Source organism: Myxocyprinus asiaticus, chromosome 50 (genome assembly GCF_019703515.2).
Source record: "Myxocyprinus asiaticus isolate MX2 ecotype Aquarium Trade chromosome 50, UBuf_Myxa_2, whole genome shotgun sequence".
NCBI classification, from domain to species: domain Eukaryota; kingdom Metazoa; phylum Chordata; class Actinopteri; order Cypriniformes; family Catostomidae; genus Myxocyprinus; species Myxocyprinus asiaticus.
In genome coordinates this window covers 18,174,467-18,194,274 of record NC_059393.1, presented here as the reverse complement: position 1 = coordinate 18,194,274, position 19,808 = coordinate 18,174,467, and the positions used below count along the sequence as shown (strand labels likewise).

The window sequence follows — 19,808 nt, the reverse complement described above, 5'->3', positions numbered from 1 at the left end:
TCATTTACCCTCGTATTTTTTTGTATGACTTTCTTTCTTTCATGGAAAACAAAAAGAGAAAAGGCAGAGCGATAGGCTCAGTTACCATTCACTTTCATTATATGGAAAAAGATGCAATGAAAGTGGATGGTGACTGAGGTTGTCATTCCCTAACATTCTGCCTTTTATTTAAAGGTAAGAAAGTCATGTGGGTTTGGAACAACATGTCAACGACATTGGAACAGCGATGGAAATTATTCAAAAATGTCATTTTTGGGTGAACTTTGCTTTTAAGGGTGAAATCCAGTTTTAGTTGTGTTTTGAATTAGTTTTATTTACAATTAATCAATTAATTGCAACTGTTAGGCCTTTGAAGCCTGTACATCAACATATTTGAATTAGAACAATTAACATTATGTTAAAGGTACACTCTTTTGTCTTCATGTCATCTTGGACTTACAGTGACACCTATTGGTTTGGATGCAGCATCATTTAAAATATCAAGAAATTTAGTCAAGAAAAATCAAAAGAAATGTAGTATTCACAGTCACTCATGATTACTTTAATCAATGAGTAAAAGAGTCAAATAATAGAACGGTTACTGAGATTAAGCAAGTAGTATTCGGCTGGTCATGTGATTCTAAATTGGCAGCCCCCATGTGTGGACCCTCTCCATGTTGAATAAAGCAGTTTTTATAAGGTTACTGATATGACTGGAGTCTTCATTTTAATGTGAGTGGTCATGATTTCCTACATATATTGCAAAATTACAATTCATGTCTTTAGGAGGAGGAAAAAATACTGAGTGCACCTTTAACTTTCCAAAAAAAAAAAAAGTCAATATAAGTGTAGAGTCCCTTAAAAAATTAATGATGCCGCCAGGTTATGTTGTTTCAGCAATTTCCAAATTGTATATTTTTAGTGTTTTTATTTTTTTATTTTTTTATGCTCTCTAATTATTTTACTGTAATATTGACTGTCAGCCTGAGAATGTTTCAACAATTAAATCACACACCAAATGAACTTGTATGAACAAGAACAAACACTGTCAGCATTAATAATAACCATCACAAACAAGTATAGGAGATCAATCCAGCGTTCACGTCTACCAGTGATTGGGCATTTTTGTTTAGAGTACTGTGAATTCATGGATGTCTGGGGCAGAACAGGTTGTACTGTATAATTAGGCCTGATTTGATGTTTTTAATAACTTCCTAAATAGTCTGTGCTTCCTACAGGGAGTTTACGGGTTACATCCAGCGGTACAAATCGTTCTTCTCCACCCTGCCGGAGATGCTGTGCGAGGGGGAAGTGGTGATGGATGAACACACTTGCTGGAGTGGAGAGGATGTGGTGGAGAGGTGGGTGTTTCAACTGAGCCAATCAATGTTATCTTAAAGCTGAAGTATGTAATTCCTGCGACATTAGCGGCACCAAATGGTATTGCAATAAGAAACTTTTATTTGCTTTCTGAATACGCCCCCAGTCTGCAGTTGGTCAAACAAAGAGATAGTCCAACCCCCCAACTCACGCCATTGGTTGAGTAACGTTATTGGGGCGGGACTAAGCAGGTCACTCAAAACAAACAGAGAAATTTTCATAGTGGCACAGAGACACAGTGCTTACAGTTTTTGAGAAAATGTTCCTATTAATGGCTTACTTATAATTGTCTCTGCATATTAAACTTGGATAGAAGAAAGTATTTTAACACAGAAAAAGTTACATACTTCAGCTTTAAGGACTATTAGCTTAATTCAGGCCATGTCCACGCTTGTAGATTTTCATTCAAGAATGATTTTGGTACGTTTATGCCTCTCATCCACACTGGAACGGCGTATTTCTCTATCGAAGAATAAGACTTTGAAAAAAGCTCTCTAATACTACATACTTTGTAAAACCAATGACGTTTGGAAACTGAAAAAGAGTTTTCAAACGAAAACGGATTAGTGTGGACGTGGCATAAGACTGTCAAAAAATGTTTTACAAACTTGAAAATGTTCTTTAGAACCCTCTCGCAAGTGAACTTAATAGTAGCCAATCAAATCAGAAATCTCTCCAAAAATGTGAGGTCATTAAGTTCATAAGATAGGCCCAAGAGTGGCACTGGTTGCCATGGATTTGGAGGAACTGGTCCTCGTCCTAACAGAAGCTTCATTCAGAAAGCGCTGGAACTCTATTGAAACACAAATGAGATACCCCAAAAACACACACTCAAAACAAACATTTGCATATAGGCGGTTTTACTCTCTGTCAGTATATAGCGAAGATCTTTTGCGACACTGTCCCTCCTGTTTACATTTGTCCACATTCTTGACATGATCACTTTATTTGGAAGGATAAAGTTTTAAAATCCCTGATATAAACCCCAATCAGGCCTCATTTGTTCCTAATTCCAACTTTGGCCAAAGGGTTAGAGATGGACAAATGTTCTGGACAAATTGCCCCTTCGTCCCCACAGAATGGCACTTGTGCAAGGCTGGCACCATCCAAACTGGGGGCCTCTCAATGGCACAGACACATGGTAGTCTTGGAGACAGCTCACTATTACCATGGAGAAACAGGCTAGCATGCTAATCTTGCTAAATTTGTTTACAATGGAAAACTAGCACAGTGCTAACTGTATACCCTAAATGCTTGAAACAATAAATGTTTCCAACAATATTATACAACAGTTAGTTCCGGTCCTTGAATCTGATTGGATGAGAGGCATTCCAAGAGTGCTGATAAAGGAGACATAAGAGTACTAGGACACTTAACTGTTTGTATCACTCCGTTTGTGTACGTTATACTCTAAACCAGTGTAATGACAGAGGTTGTGATTCATCCTTGTGAAATAACACATTTACACCAAGAGATGGCAACAAATGAACGTCTTTTGTGTTATGAGTGCTATTGGGTGAGAAAGAGAATCAGCATTGTTTGTCACCCATGTTCACCCACGCTCTCGAGTTGATTGACAGGTGATGTATGTATCTAAAAGATGATTGGCTCTTTTACCTTAAAAGCGGGAGGCCATTCATTTTAATAGAAATGGCCCATCTCTGCTAAATAGTCTCTGGACAGATCCAGGTAATTACACACTCTCAGTCGCTTTTTCTCGCTACACTCTTCCTTGTTACTCCAATAACTTGCTAGAAACAGCTCAAGCAGTTACACAGGCTAGGGCACGTAAGATAGTTTCAAACACAAGGGTTTTGTGATGCTTCTTGGTTCTTCCTTAATTATTTATTTACTTCTCTGTTGAACTGTTATATAAAAGTAATATGACGCTTGCAATTATGCTGTTTTGTCCGCATATCAGCACAGCTGTGATTACCTGTGGCACTCATCCACCGAATCACAACCATGCTGATATACAGCTTTAGTTCGCTACCTTGCAGTCTAGCCCTTGCAAAAAAAATAAGAGTTCTGTCAAATATGCTACAAACTCTTCATTATTGACAAAGGTTTGCTGTAGGTTCACCACTACTGGTGAAGAGCTGCAAACTTCTGGTAAACATTTGCGACAAATCACAAGCTCATTTGTATATAAAAATAATGATTAGGAAATTTGCAGGAAGTTTGCAGAAAGTTTGCGGCAAGTTTATCAGAGCTCTAGATTTTTTTGTAAGGGAGGCTACATGCTAGGCTAGCTTGCAAATATGTTATTATTTTGTTCAAATTTAAATGCTAGTGTACGGCTTACAGTATACTATACAGTATACACTAAAGTGCTTCAAATGTTTCAATAGTAGCCTATGCTACATTGTGTCGACGCTATTTACTAGGCTAGCTTGCTAATCTTTTTGATTATTATTTGTTCAAAATGGAATACTTGCTAACTGTTTATACTGCACAGAATACAGTAAATACTTGAAACTTGTTACAGTGTTGTGCTACATTGTGTCTAGGCTACGTACTAGGCTATCTTGCTAATCTATTTTTTTTTTCTTTTTTTTTTTCATAATGGAATACTAGGGCACTGCTTACTGTTTAGCACACAGTGTAAACTAAATACTTGAAACAATAAATGTTTCAAACAGTAGTATGCTGCATTGTGTCTAGGCTATATACTAGGCTAGCTCACCTAATCTACCTTTTTATTTAGTTCAGAATGTAATACTAGCGTACTGCTCACTTTATACTGCACAGTATATTCAAACAGTAGTAAGCTATATTGAAAACTGACAAACTGCTTACTGTATACTGCACATAATACACTAAATAACTGAAACAGTGTTTCAAAGAATAGTATGCCTCATTGCTGTCTAGGGTATATACAAAGTTAGCTTGTTAATCTGTTTTTTTATTTTTATTTTTTTTATTTTTTTATTTTTTTTCAGAATGTAATACTATCATACTGCTTACTGTATACTGCACAGTACACACCAAATACTTGAAACAATAAATCTTTCAAACAGTATTACGCTACATTGCTGTCTAGGCTAAATACAAGGTTAGCTTGCTAATCTGTTTGTTTGTTTTTTTTTTTTTTTTTAAATGGAATACTACCATACTGCTTACTGTATACCGCACAGTACACACAAAAACAGTGGTATGCTACATTGCTGTCACGTGACCTATTATCATGTAGAAATTCATCTTGGAAACTGGCAGTTTTCCTGTTAGCACAATCTTTCAAGAGAGTCAACACTACCCTCTTCTGGCTAAAGTGATTTGCCCCATTTAATTGTTCAATTTTCAATATCAATTAGGTGTGTTTTCTAAGGCAACAGGACAAAGCATTGTGTATTTTTAGCATGCCACAATTAGCATGCACCATGGCAGAAAAAAATTGCAAGACCAACATGCATTAGATGTTTAAAAATATTCTGCCACCAGTGGTCATTATGAGCATGAGGTCAAAAAGACACATTGAGCAAAACGTTTTCATAATATGGCCCGGCTTTCACTCCAAGTTTCAGTCTAAAATGTACATTTTTGGCATTAAACTTTCAGGTCCATTAAGATAGCTAAGAAACATTTCAAATTGAGCGAACAAGGTCTTTTAAGAAAATGCTTAGCTGAAGCTGTGGTTCACCTCCCATTGCACAGTGAAGTGTATAAATGGATGTTTTGAGGGATGTAAGGATATGTTAGCATGACTTGTAACGTGGTCTCAGCCAGACTTAGTAAGCGAAGTCGGTCAGAAGCAATTTAATGTGTGAGGTTACTGTGGAAAAAGTTTGTTTTGTTGACAATTATGCGAGTGCCATCCATGGTCACAATCCTACAGTAGGTTGTTCGTAGTTTCTCTCTCTTTCTCTCTCACCTCTTGTCCTTTAACGATGGAAACGCCAAACTTTAACCCATGGTAAACGGATTGTTGGCTATCATCAACCGATACAATCTCGTATTCAATGTTGTGTCCATGACTAATTTGTCCTCTCCAGCAACACTTCAACTCTTGTAGTTTGTTTTTTGTTTTGTGTGTGTGTGTTTTCCTCTTCTGCAGTCTTGGGCTGACCCTGTCCTCCATTACAGCTCTATTAGATTATGTGTTTACAATGAAGACTCGCCCTTATGCTCGCAGAGTCACAATTAAACTCCTTTGGGTCCTTTAGAGTGCAGACCGAATATGCAGTTTTCCTGCTGATCTTAAATCATCCTAAAGTGGTTTGCTGGTCTTAGCTGGTTTAGGATGGTTGCCCAGCTCCAAAAAAAAAAAAAAAGCTGGCCTCCCAGCCTGTCTGATCAGACAGGCTGGGAGATTTAGCTGTAAAACCAACCAACAGACCAGCCTAAGACCTGCAAACCAGCCTAGGCTGATTTAAGTTGTTCTGTGTTGTGTTTTGTATTGTTTGTATTTATTTTTTGTATTTTTTATATTATCCCCCTTTTTTTCTCCCAATTTGGAATGCCCAATTCCCACTACTGCCTCCGCTTCTGACACAGTCAATCCGCGCATCTTATCACGTGGCTCACTGTGCATGACACCGCGGAGACTCACAGCATGTGGAGGCTCATGCTGCACTCTGCGATCCACGCACAACTTACCACACTCCCCATTGAGAGCGAGAACCCCTAATCGCGACCACGAGGAGGTTACCCCATGTGACTCTACTCTCCCTAGCAACCGGGCCAATTTGGTTGCTTAGGAGACCTGGCTGGAGTCACTCATCATGCCCTGGATTCGAACTTGCGAAGCTACCCAGGCCCCCTGTTGTGTTTCGTTTTGATTTATTTTGTTTCATTCCATTTTGTTTTGTGTTTTGTGTTCTATTCTGTTGTGTTGTGTTGTGTTCTGTTCTGTTCTGCTTTTGCATGGTTAGCTGGTTTCCTAGCCTGACTAGATGACAAGTGCCCACAACCCCTATAAACCCATTAAACTAGACCAGCCTGACTAGTGGAAACCAACATAGTGGCCAGCTAAGTCTAGCAAACCAGCCTAGGCTGGTTTAAGTTGTTTTGTGTTGTTGTGTTTCATTTTGTTTTGTTCCATTCCGTTATTTTTTTATTTATTTATTTTTTCTATTCTGTTGTGTTCTGTTCTGTTTTTGCATGGTTAGCTGGTTTCCTAGCCTGACTAGCTGACAAGTGCCCAAAACCCCTGTAAAACCATTAAACTAGACCACCCTCACCTGTGGAAACCAGCATAGTGGCCAGCTAAGCTAAGCTTTTTATTTTTTATTTATTTTTTTTCCAACAGGATTTGTGTACCTAAAACGTTTTCTTGAGCCACACATCTTAGCTCAGGGTTAAAAAAGACTACATCTGACAAATCAGGGACTTTACTTGCATAGTTTATTTATCTGTTTCTAATTTGAATTTTTACCTAGGCATATAAAATGGTATTCTGTGTAGCATATTCAGAGTAACTTCACTGTAGGCATTCTTAATAGGTACAGTAGGCCTATGTACTGTAATAATGACAATGCTAAGACACTGTGGCTGTGCTTCAGAGCATAGAGAGCTGCCTACCTAGACAGCATTTCTGGACATCATAAGTGGGCCTATGATGGCCTAAAATGATCTCTAAGAAGGCAGCTCGCTAGATTTTAAGACACAGCCTACAAATGCTACATGATACATGAATATTTGCTGTATTTATTGTGACAGTTTGACCTGAAAAGCTGTAACAGATACAGTAAAAGTGTAACTGAATGCAGGATATCCAGTGCTTGTATTACAACTTATTATTCAAGTTCCCTGTAATTTCAAACAGCTGCTTTAATTCGGGACTGTTAGCTTTGTGCAGTTCAAAGCTGACTAGATACATTACAGCTGTCCTACATTAGCATGGGCCCTTCCCTACTTCATAGACCACAGACAATAAATAGGATGGAAAACTAGCAACCAGAAGGTCTCCTGTAACCGGTTATTACACACATGAGAAGGCACACAGCTCAATTCATGCTGACATAAGAGAGAATAGCACAGAAGTGCACCCTGAAACAGATTTTTTATTAGTTTTTTGGTTTATTTGAATGATTTGTGTAGAGTAAAAATGAACATAAATGTTTAAGTAAACTATAATGGTAATATGTTTTTAAAATAAATTTTTATCTATTAATAAATCTATTTTTTTAAAATTATTTTTTTTCGATGTATATTTTGGCCATTGTTGTGTATTTTATAATCAAAATATATAAAAAATATTTTAAAACAAAAATATAAAGTGGTTTAATAGAATATTTGTCAGACATTATAGCAACTTACAGTGTTTTTAAGCTATGCGTTGTCTTCGTATATTTGTTCCCTGAATGGAGCCCATCTTTGAGCTGCTAGTTTTCTTTTCCCAGTAGTACATTTTGTAATATATTTTAAAATCTGCAGGTTTAAGCTAAATATGATTATTTAAACTGTAGGGTTTACAACATATATTTACAATATATTTCAATATATTTTGGCCAGACATTTGGCCAATAAATAAATAAATAAATAAATAATACAAATAATAATAGGCCATATAAAAATTTTTGGCCATCTGGGTTCAACACGTAGTTTAGAGTTTAGACCAAAGTTGAGTATTCAGAAGAAAAAGACTTATTTAAATATTAAGGCATGACATCTGTGTTTCTTTTCCAAAAGCAATAGCTTTTGTTGGAGCCGTTCTGAGGAAGTTTTAATGTACAACTCAAGAACGGATATTGCTTGCTCATTAGGTGCTGAGTTTCATAACCTTCTGAGCAAACAAATGAGCTAATCCAATATAGCACATGAATTTAATTGAAGCTTTGTTTCTTACCAGGGGATGTATCTGAATGTGTGTGCGTGCGTGTGTGCGTGTGTGTGGCTTCCATGGGAAAATCAGCAGCGTTTTGTCAAAGGGGAACTCCAAACTCTTTGGTCTTGAGCTGGATAAATATATTTCCCCAACCTTTTTTCTGGTTTAGATTTATTTGGCCACTAATTATTGTGAGAAATGTGGGTGACTGCAGTGACAAGCCCACCACATTGGCCCCTGTTCTCTCTGCTGCATCTGTTTAAAGAGCCTGACACGTTCTATATTGCTTATTTGAAACGGTTTGACTAGTGCTGTATGAGGTGGTTTGTTTGTTGTGGTGTTTCTTTAATTTTTTGTAGGCATATTCAGTTGGAGCTGACAGCCATGGAAGCTAAAATTTTGGATCAGTGAAGAGTGTTAGTTAAATAGTTAATTAGTTGATTGGTTAGTTTTTTTTTTTTTTTTTTTTTTTAATTAGTTAGTTATTTAGTCAGTTAGTTTGTTAGTTAGTTGTTTAGTACTTTATTTTGTTAGTTTGTTTGTTATTTCCTTAGTTTTTTGTTAATTAGTTTGTTAATTTATTCATTAGTTAATTTGTTTGTTAGTTAGTTTGTTAGTTATTTAGTTGGTTAGTCGGTACGTTAGTTAATTTGTTAATTTATTCATTAGTTAGTTTGTTAGTTTTTTAGTTTGTTTATGTGTTAGTTATTTAGTTCCTTAGTTTGTTCGCTTATTCATTAGTTCATAGGTAGGTCGTTAATTAATTTGGTAGTTGGTTGGTTTGTTAATTATTAGTTAGTTTGTTAATTTATTACTTCATTCATTTGTTCATTTGCTCATTCGAGTATTAGTTAGTTAGTTTATTTCATTTGTTTGTTAATTATTTATTTATTTCCATTACTTTGTTTATTCATTAGTTAGTTGTAGTTCGTTTATTAGTTTTTTTTTCCATTAATTTATTACTGTAGTTAGTATGTTAGTTATTTAGTTAGGTCGATTGTTAGTTATTTATTATGTTAGTTTGTTCATATGTTAGTTATTTAGTTAGTTACTTAGTTTGTTAGTTAGTTATTTAGTATGTTAATTGGTTTGTTTGTTTATTACTAAGTTAGTTTGTTTGTTTGTTAGGATGCTACATTCTTGTCACATGACCTCACATAGTTGCATGTTTATTTCATAGAATGGTATCTAGTTATTTTAGAAATAAATATGCTTGTTGCATTTTTAATATTGTTGTGTAAAATATTTGTGCAGTCTTGTATAAAAATGTCTTATTTGGCAGTCTGATCAAATAATGAATCAAGAAAGAGTTCAGAATCATGGTTGATATAAATTCCACTTCACTCTCGAAATTGCAGTCAAGTGCACAGGCTCTGTTACATGTCTTTAGATTGCTGAGTTTATGAGATTATAATTTTCTTTTTTCTTTTTTTTTTTTGCAAACAAAATTGCATATAGACAATTTGCATACTGTGCACGGCATGCATACTACATACTTCAAAAACAGCATACACTCTTGCAGTTAGCATCATCTCATTCAGGAGAAGCATGTTATTTAAACAATGAGGCTGAATAAGTTTAAAAAGACCACCAACTTTTGGCATCTCGAGACACCTACATTCAGTTCTATTCCTGGACTGCATCTAGTTTATTTAGCGCTATTACATGTTTGGTCTAAATGGCCCCTTAGTCTCCATTCATTTTCATTTCCGGTCAAAAGAGTAGCATCAGCATTCTTCAGAATGTCTACTCTTGTTTCTCACAGAAGAAAGAAAGTCATTGAAACAACTAGAGAGTGAGTAAATGACAACAGAATTTTTACTTAGTGAGGACTAGTCCTTTAAGGTGGACTAAATGATTATTAAAGCATATCAAGCAGATTTCTCCCTATTTATGAGCATATGGATAAAACCATTGGCTACACATGAGGAGCCAATAAATTGACAGTATCTACAGACAGCTCATTCTTCATGTAAACAAGCCAAATAATGCACTCTTCGCATATATTGAATACTTGCGTATCTCAAATCTACCATACCTGCCACCTTTGTTATGTGACCAGCCGAGCTGCCAAAATGCATTTACATAAGGCAGCCAAAAAGCACAAACCAACAAATAAGTCCATTGCATATCTTTTCCAGACAATGTGTTCCCATTTCTAAGGCAGCTATGTATTCTGATGCTGTACGGATGCAGAATGCAAAATGAAGGTGTCTGGGGTAATTATTTATTCACTCAGATTAACTGTGGTGAAAACAGCAGGCGATTTCTCCCACAAGCATCCATTTATTGATGCCCAGGCACACAGCTACATTATTCAGCCCCCCTGCCGAGATTTATATGCCCCCCCAATGCTCACCCTTTGATCCGCCTGTCTGACTGCCTGTCCGACTGTATGTCTGTCAGTCTCAAGGACGTCTGGAAATATCTTCTGCATGATAGCCTAGCAATTTCATTGACAAGCTTTTTTGCATTATTTTATGGGCGTTTGATGCTTAATCTTGATGTGGAAATTGTTAACAAAGAATGAAAGGTTGTCCCTTTTTTGCTGTTTGATTTTTAATTAATAGTCGTGCTAAGACAAGCATCACTATAGACACTATAGTTAAAATCCCATTCATTCTTCCATAGGGGAATTGATTATTAACAATAACTTATAAACCTTTAAAGACAGACTTACTGTGAGCTCTGAGGTTGTTAATCGATATGCTTCTGTTGAAGCCATCAGTCTGAGTTACTTCAACTTCATTTAAAAAACAATCATGTTTAATAGTAGAATTCTTATTGAAGAACTACATTACCCATGATCCTGAAGGGAAACGATCATCCAGTCAGAAAATCACTGCCAACAAAGCACAGCAAAAGAGCTATGCAGCGATCGGCTACTCCCATGATACGACTGCGAATGACGCAGTCGTATCAGTCTCTCTACATTCTCAAACTAGTTACATGTTTGTTTATATCAGAATATTTTGCACTGGATTTTAAATATATTGATTCTATACTTATAATCAACAATTTGTATATTTCTCCATTGTTTTTAATTCGATTATATCATACGCAATGTTTCATGGGATTGTAGTTCATTCCCTCATTAAGTATATGTCTCGTACTTTAGTCTTTTTGCCTGGTTTTCAAATGCTTTTTTTGGTTTAAATCAAACACGTATCTAGAGTAGGGACCAGAATATAAAACTTGGACCTAGCAACCACCCAAAACACCCTAGCAACTGCCTAGCAATGTGCCAATTTGTTTAAATTACTGTTTATAATTTGTTTAATAGGTTATTGTGTCATTGTACTTGTATTTAACAATAAAAAAACTATAAATACAATATTCTCCTCTTGACATTTTTTATAATGAAACTGCACTTGGATTAGGACAAACATTTTGTTGTTTAACTGAGTGACACTTAATGATGGTCGCCAATATAGAATATAAAAACATTCCATGCCTAATCAAAGTCTTAATCTAACTGACCTGCCTGTGCTTGACACATTGATCTCAGAGGCTGCTGATTATGGCGCTCTGAATGTCGCCATGGTGACCAATATTAGGACCAGATAATGAGATTAAATAATACTAATATTAAGACTAGATTTTAGATTTGCTCAAGAAAATGGATAAGTGGTGCTCACTCATGCGAAAGTCAGACATTGGTGGTTGCCAGGGCATTGCTGTGTGGTTGCTGAGGTGTTCGAAATCGTTTTAGCGCATTGCCATGTGGTTGCAAGGGTGTTATGGGTGTTTGCTTACTAGCCCAAGTCATAAGAGCCAACCCCATAGTCTATAATATATATGTCTCTATGGACTGACTCCCTCTTTCAATGTAAGTCTACAGGATTTATTTACCAATAACGTCCGACAAACATCCACATTTTTATTTCTGCAAAAATTTTAGCGTCAAAAATCTTACATCTGATCCCTTAGAAAACAGTACAGACATCTTCTTTGCTGTTCCATGGAAGAAAGACCATTTTGTTTCCTTCTGTGCTGTTTTTCAATTGGTTTTTCAGTATAAATATGCACAAGAGGACATCTTTGACAGTTGCGCAGAATCTTGCACAGGAATGCTGACTTTGTAGACACATGTCAAATGGTCCCTTATGTGGCTCATACAAAGTGTCCTAAAAAAGCAGGAAATGTGTTAGAATATCTTGTCTGGGTTTTACCAGCTTGGCCTTTGCAGAACGCCCTCCTATCACCTTCTCGACCAACATCTCTAATAAAGGGCACAGGGTCAATATCTAGATTTTCTGCACAGTTGTGTCTTCAGGCTTCTCTATGGGTTTCCTAATGAATCATTTATGTGAGTGAAAAGGCTATCTGAATGGCCGATCAATCGAGAGGCCTGCTTCTGATAGATGAGATTTGAGCATTCTTTGCATATTTAGGCATCGGAGAAGATGGAATTAGGAGATCATTTTCAGTCCAAAGAGCGCTCGATTTCCATAATGGTAACTTATTTTTTGTTCTGTATCCGCTGCAGTTATACAGGTCACGTGGTGGGAAACGGACTGCAAGCCCAGAGACATAACCCAGAGATAAAAATCAAAAGTCCTGATCCAGTCCTGGTCACTGTGAAGGAAAGATTAGAGCACTTTAACCAGGTAAGTTCATCAACATCTAAGACTGGAACGTCAATAATATATTAAACAATTCTGATCAATCTAAAATTAACTGCACATTTGAATAAAAAAATATTTGTGTTATGAATTTTAAGTTCTAGTGTGGTATAAATGTGGACTTATACAGAAAATTACGTGGTTTATTCATTTGTTACAATTAAAATTTATACTAATAAAAATTATATAAAAATTGTACATTTGGTTCCATGATAAATTTTTTCGCAACTAGACATTACACTTTAGACATTTCATTTTCAAGTCAAAATAATTATGGGGGCCATTCACACAGAATGCGTTTTGCATTAATTTGTTGCTCTGCACCTAGCTTTTTAATCGCAAGAACATGTTTGGTTTTAACGGCCTGTAAAACTGCAATAATTTTTGCGTCAGTCTGCGCTGTTTTTCAATTGTTTTTCTATGTGAACATAATGGACGTACTTGATCATTGCAGCACATCTCTTTTTGTTTTTTTTGTTTTTTTGCATTTTACATTTTGCATTTTGCACAGGACTGTTGCATTTTTAGACGCCTTGTCAAATTAAACAGTCCATCAACTTTTAAACTTTTGCGTTCGGTTTCCTTCGTTGTTTTGCATCTAGCTTTTATACCGCAAAAATGCATTTGGTCTGAAAGGCCTCTAAAACTGCAGTCAGTTTTGCTTCAGTCTGCGCTGTTTTTAAATTGTTTTTCTATGTAAACATGATGGATGTCTTTGAACGTTGCACCACCTGTCTCTGTTTTTCAGTAGTTTGCGCAATAGTGTTGCATTTTTTAGACTCCATGTCAAGTTAAAAAGGCCAACTTTTAAAAATGTGTCTCGAGACACATGCTTTTGTTTTAATTCATTACGCTGTGTCTAGCTTTTTCACCGCAAGAATGCCTTTGGTCTGAATGGCCCCTAAAACTGCAGTCGTTTTTTTTTTTTTTTTTTTTTATCAGTCTGTGCTGTTTTTCAGTGTTTTTTCTGTTTAAACATGATTGACATCTTTGACTGTTGCACCGGCCATCTGTTTTTTCAGTTGTTCAGTGGTAGTACTTTTAACTTCCTTCAAATTTTTATTTTAGTTATAATTTTTCATCCTGCTTGCTACCTAAACTCAAATATGAGAATTAAATTTGAGGATTAAAAGTGCACTCAGTAATTTTTCCTCATTAAAAAAGTTTATCTCCTAAAGACATGAATATGCAATTTATGTAGGAAATCATGACCACTCACATTAAAATGAAGACTCCAGTCATGGGGGCCTGGGTAGCTCAGCGAGTAAAGAAGCTGACTACCACCCCTGGAGTCACACGTTCGAATCCAGGGCGTGTTGAGTGACTCCAGCCAGGTCTAAGTAACCAAATTGGCCCGGTTGCTAGGGAGGATAGAGTCACATGGGGTAACCTCCTTGTGGTCGCTATAATGTGGTTCGCTCTCAGTGGGGCACATGATGAGTTGTGCATGGATGGCGCAGAGAATAGTGTGAAGTCTCCACATGCGCTATTTTTCCGTGGTAACGTGCTCAACAAGCCACGTGATAAGTGGATTGACAGTCTCAGATGTGGAGGCAACTGAGATTCGTCCTCTGCCACCCGGATTGAGGCGAGTCACTATGCCACCACAAGGACCTAGAGCACAGTGGGAATTGGGCATTCCAAATTGGGGAGAAAAAGGGGAGAGAAAAAAAAAAGACTCCAGTCATATCAGTAACCTTATAAAAGCTATTTTATTCAACATGAAGAGGGTCTGCACATGGGGGCTGCCATGTTAGAATCACATGACCAGTCGAATAACACTTGCTTAATCTCAGTAACCGTCCTCTTGTTTGAAACTTTCACTCATTGATTAAAGTAATCATGGATGATTGTGTATAATACTACATTTCTACAATGGCATCTGAAACTGAAAACTATTGATTTTAAATGATGCTGCATCCACACCACCATGTATCACTGTAAGTCCAAGATGGCACAAAGACAAAAGTTACTGAGTGCACCTTTAAATTGGAATAAAAAAGGCCTTCTAAATTCAGTTTTGAATGGTTCCCAACCGTTCTTTTCAGATGTACTCTAACCCTAAGCCCAACAAAATCTGAATGTTTGCTTTGTGAGCCAAGAAGAAGACATTAAAAACCACCAGAAATGCATACTTTCAAGTTTGCCCACTAAACAAAAATAGGCTAGACCTACCAAAAAGGGTCTGCCAAGCCAGCGCAAGTGATGAGAGTGGTGAGACATATCATTAGTCCTGGGTTTGCTCTGTGATCAGTCTGCAGCAAGATCAGACCGATCATCCCCAATGGCAGTGTTGAAGACCTCCTTGGCATGACGACAAAGTCTGTCGCTGCTGCAGCTGCTTTTGGGAGGGAATGGAGAGCAGTTCAGTTGGCCCTTTGGAAGCCATTTTGTAACGTCTTTCATTGCTCAATTAAAACCAGACGGTCTGGTTCCACATTATGCACTAAACCCGACCCAACCCTGGCCCAAAGAGCTGCTGAGTTTGTGAGGAGGACTTGCGTCACTGGCAGGCAACAAGATGGGAAAGTACAGTTGTGTCAGGGGTTGAGGAGAAGGTCACTTTGATGAAACTCTTGTGAAAGTAGTTCCATTATTTCTTTAGGTCGTGAAGTCCATGATGAGATTCTCACACCATTTTTCACTGACCAGTCACATGCTCATTTTTAAGGGCTAACTAGAATAATTCACCAATCCTAAAAATTGGCTAACTAAATTGTCACCAACAAGCACCATCTCCCACCAGACATTTTTGCATCATTTCCAACCTTTTCCTGTGGCACTATTGTGCATGTTGCGTGAGCAGCCTCAGAGATACGGGATTTGATCCAGTAGGAAGTAATTGCATTAATATAATCATTGATGATCGAGATTCGGAGTATGCCTTTTCCATATAAAATAAAAATTTGACTCCACTGATGATTAGGGTTAGGGTTGGGGTTTGCATTATGTCATAGATTTAATCAAATCGTCATTCCTGTTGATTGTACTACATCATTTACCACTAAAAAAAACAACTCGCTTTAGGCACCACTCTGAAACTGAAGCTCACATGTACCCATACATTCAACTACACTTCCAGCTTTGACCACTTGGGCAGTGATTCGAATATCAGTAAGCACAGACCGATTTCATCTGAAGAAGTTTCGACCTGCTGTCGATGAATTCATCGTGAGATCAGTTCAAGCAAATTTCTATATTGGGAATCTGATTATGATGGTGTACAGATCCATTTCAGAAGTCTTTGTTTCAGAAGTGTTATGCAGCCCATATAAAGTGTCCTGAAAAGGTAGGACATGTGTTAGACACTGAACAGTACACAAAGTGTGACAGAGGATATTATGACATTGTACCTTGTGTCTTAAGTTACACAAATTACCCCAGAGCTGTATGAGAACTTTAACCTGATAAGCTCTGATGCCTTTCCAAGTAAAAAACAGAATCGTGGGGCTTTATGATAAATCTTACACTGAGAATGAGAGGACATATGAAATATTTCAGTAAATGAAAGGGTGATAAGCAGGCCAACACAAAATCTGTGCCAGGAGAACTCAGCAGAAACTTAGAAAGTTTTGCATTCAGCTTGATAACGCATTCAAACAGCAAGTGTAGTACTCTTTGCTCCATTTAACACATTTGACCATGTTTGCAGTAAAACAATTGCACAGAATTCCACAGATTTTCCATAAAAAATGCCAAAAAGGCACCAAATCAACCTGGTCTCATAGAATTACACATTACTATATCAAAATGTTTGCAAAGTTATTTTAACATGGCTCGTTTTACGTATTGCAGAAGCTTCCTGGTGAAATGACCACCAGAGGCGCTACAACAACAATTACTTTATTTTCCATTTGACACGAATCATGAGTAAAACGGCAGATTGTCAGTTCCTGAACACTTCATAAAAACCCTGTTCCTCACGCAATTCTATCTTATGACACAGGGCCGTAGCTAGAGGGGTGAAAGGTGGTAATGATTCTAGGGGCCCACAGGTCCAGGGGGGCCCGACAACAAATTCTAAACTGTATTTTTTAATAGGAAAGGGGCCCAAAGCAATATAGAGTCAGGGGCCCCAGAATACCCAGCTACAGCCCTGTTATGACATCAAAACACTTTTGCTATAGTGCATGACTTGTAAGGCGAAACATTTTAATGTTTAATTGCAACAACATTTACAAGCTTGTTCAAGTGCAATTAAATTGCGTGGTAGCTCAACTGATAGAGCATCGCACTTACGGTGCAAAGGACTGGGGTATGAGTCCTGTAGAGATTGCAATTTGACACATGAGCCGAAAGTGTCATAGAAGCATCAAAAAATGACATGGTTGCATCAGCAACAAATAAGCTTTTTATGACACTGTTGGTTGGGTTTAGGTTTAGGGTAGGGAGGTAAGTTTCATTGATTTAAATCTTGATAGAGCATTAACCCTAAAACCCTCATCTGTTTGGGAGAAAATATAACTAGCTTTTAGTGACACACAGTGGAAATTTGCTACTGCCACATGTAAGGAACCACGAAATATGATTTTGTTAAAATGTCACCAGGAAAGTCTGCAGGTTCTGTCAGGGCCTGGTGATTAGCAAGTGACATTCCAAGCTTGATTCAATGTGTATTAATAGTTATTGAGAAATCAATATTGCAGCACTGTGTCCCAAGAGTGAGTCATCTTACCCTATGGGAAAGATTTATGCCTTTCGAGGATGAGTTTGCATCAAAGAGAGAAACTTGAAAGAATTTTTTTTTCTCTAAATCTTCCATGCATCCTTTAGCTTTGAGCGGACAGTATGATGTAATACTCTTTTGCATAAAGCTAAGTTATTTATGAGCCCTCTAAGTGAAAACAGCGAATGAAGAAATCCGTGGCTCGACTTACACAGCTTTATGATCCAGGAAGTGTCAAGGAGGGATGCTAATGTGTATGAATGCTTTCATAACCTGCTACCAAATGTATACATACATCACGCAAACTCATATGCATACGTATGACACATGCAAGTGGATGTGCATGTCATATTTCAATGCAAACTAAAGACAGCCAAGTCCAGGTTACTTAGTATTGTTAAAGGGATAGTTCACCCAAAATGAAAATTCAGTCATTACTGATTCACTGTATGACCTCAGAAGAGTTGTATGTGTTACTGTTATGGACTACTTTGTACTTGTATGGACTACTTTCATGGTGTTTTTTTATTGTCTTTTGGAGCTGAACAAAGACTGCATATACATATGTGTTTGAAAGGACATTAGCGTGTATGAATATTGACAGAATTTTCATTCTTTGGGTGAATTATTCCTTTGAAAGGCAGCAAATGCTCTGTTTCATTGCAAAACAGTTTGGCTGTGTGCAAAATACAGATGTATCATCTGTCCCCTGCCAGACAGGCCTTTGTATCGCTTTCCTTTGACCATTAGAGATGAGTCTCAGTCCAGTTGATGAGGTTATGGCACTGGATGAGGCTTGTTGTCAAGGAGACGTTGTTTGGCAACAAAGACCTCCCTCAACCAAAGCATCTTATTGATCTGTATACATGAATAGTGTCTTAAAATTCTTGCGATCGCACATCTGAGCCCTGCCAGAGGTATAAGGGAATTTGTTTTCTATTTGACTTGCATTTCTATATATATATATATACACTAATTTCCTGTTTTTCACATCGAATTGTCACATTATAGGAGTAACAAGGGTTGTGAATGCCACTTAATGACTTTTTTATCTAGCTAGGTTTAAAAAGCATCAAGAAAGAAACTTATGACTTAACACACTTATGACTTTAATACTGACAATATTGACTCAATATGTTTATGAGCGCAATGACTTAGCAAAGAGGGCGAGAGGTCCTTGTTTTAATTGTTTCTTCTCTTATCACAAACAGAACAATTAAAATTTAATGTGTAGTTAAATTGAATAATGAAGTAGGCAGGGAAAAAAGAAAGCTCTAATAAGTATGTCCCTGCTATTTTATCTAAATGGATAGGAGGGGTGTCTGCTTTGGCTGAGAGGACAGCCTGTTCCAGCTGTGTTGCCATGGCTTTCGCCTGATGCATGGCATAATTCATTATACAGGAGTTAATTAACAGTTCCCTGGGGGACGTTTTCCACAAAGTCAGTATGGAATTTAATTGTCTGAAGTTCCTTGTGAAACGCAGTCAGTAAGGAACGAAATGCGACAGAATGGAATTCAAACTGATGCTTGAATGTAGCGCAGTACAACAAAAGAAATCTGGCCTTCATTTTAACACTGTGTCCTTAAAAGGCGTAACACGATAAAAAATGTCAAGCAGTACAAGCTTTATTTTCCAAGTGAAAGATTGCAATCTGCAAAGCTGCAATCGCGACAAACGACGGTTGCTTGGTTTCTATTTTTTATTTATTTTGCCATGACAATACTTAACTTGAATGACAAAACTCACTGTAGATGCAGACAGTTTAGAGTAATGTATGCTGTAGCGCCCCTTGTGGCAACATTGGGAATGCACTATATTATTATTTTTTGTTCTAACCAGCTGTGATCATGGGAAACATTGGTTGCATGGTTTCTGTTTTTGTTGTGTCTTGCTCCGTAGTCCTGTTCACATAGCTGTATAATTAACATCAAATATGTTGTAATTGGCTGTGATTTTGTGGCGTAGTGCAGCGTTTTTGTGTTTTAGTGTAGACCGACAAATTTGATGTGTCAAGCTGTCTCTTCTATGTAAAATTGTTTCGACGTAACTCACGTTTAATCCTAACTGACCGCAGCAAACAACAGTACATTTTGTATGTTGTTTTCATTGATTTTTTGTAACAACGTGCCCACAGTAACATCTCATTGGTACAACATTCCAAGTCAGCATGGTTTTACATTGCATTGCATTTTCACTTTTAGTGTGGTCAGACAAATTACTTGTCACTGAAAACCTGCATGGTTACGACAGAGTTTTACGACACTGTAATACCTGGTTATGGGGTAATTTCCACATGGTTCCACCTGGTCACGACATGTTATAATATCCCAACACGACAAGCTAGAACGTTGCCATTATAATAAACAACGTTAATGTCTGAAACATACTC

At 37.2% G+C, this 19,808-nt stretch overlaps 1 protein-coding gene across 3 annotated transcripts in view; it reads left to right on the top strand.

Moving 5' to 3' along the window:
* LOC127438970 (glypican-5-like) overlaps positions 1-19,808 on the top strand; it is a 60,333-nt gene that overhangs the window by 18,079 nt on the left and 22,446 nt on the right. For all 3 annotated transcript variants that reach the window (XM_051694923.1, XM_051694922.1, XM_051694924.1), the window contains 2 exons: positions 1,218-1,340; positions 12,615-12,735. In XM_051694923.1, coding sequence (XP_051550883.1) covers positions 1,218-1,340; positions 12,615-12,735 — 244 coding nt within the window. The remainder of the gene's footprint in view (positions 1-1,217; positions 1,341-12,614; positions 12,736-19,808) is intronic.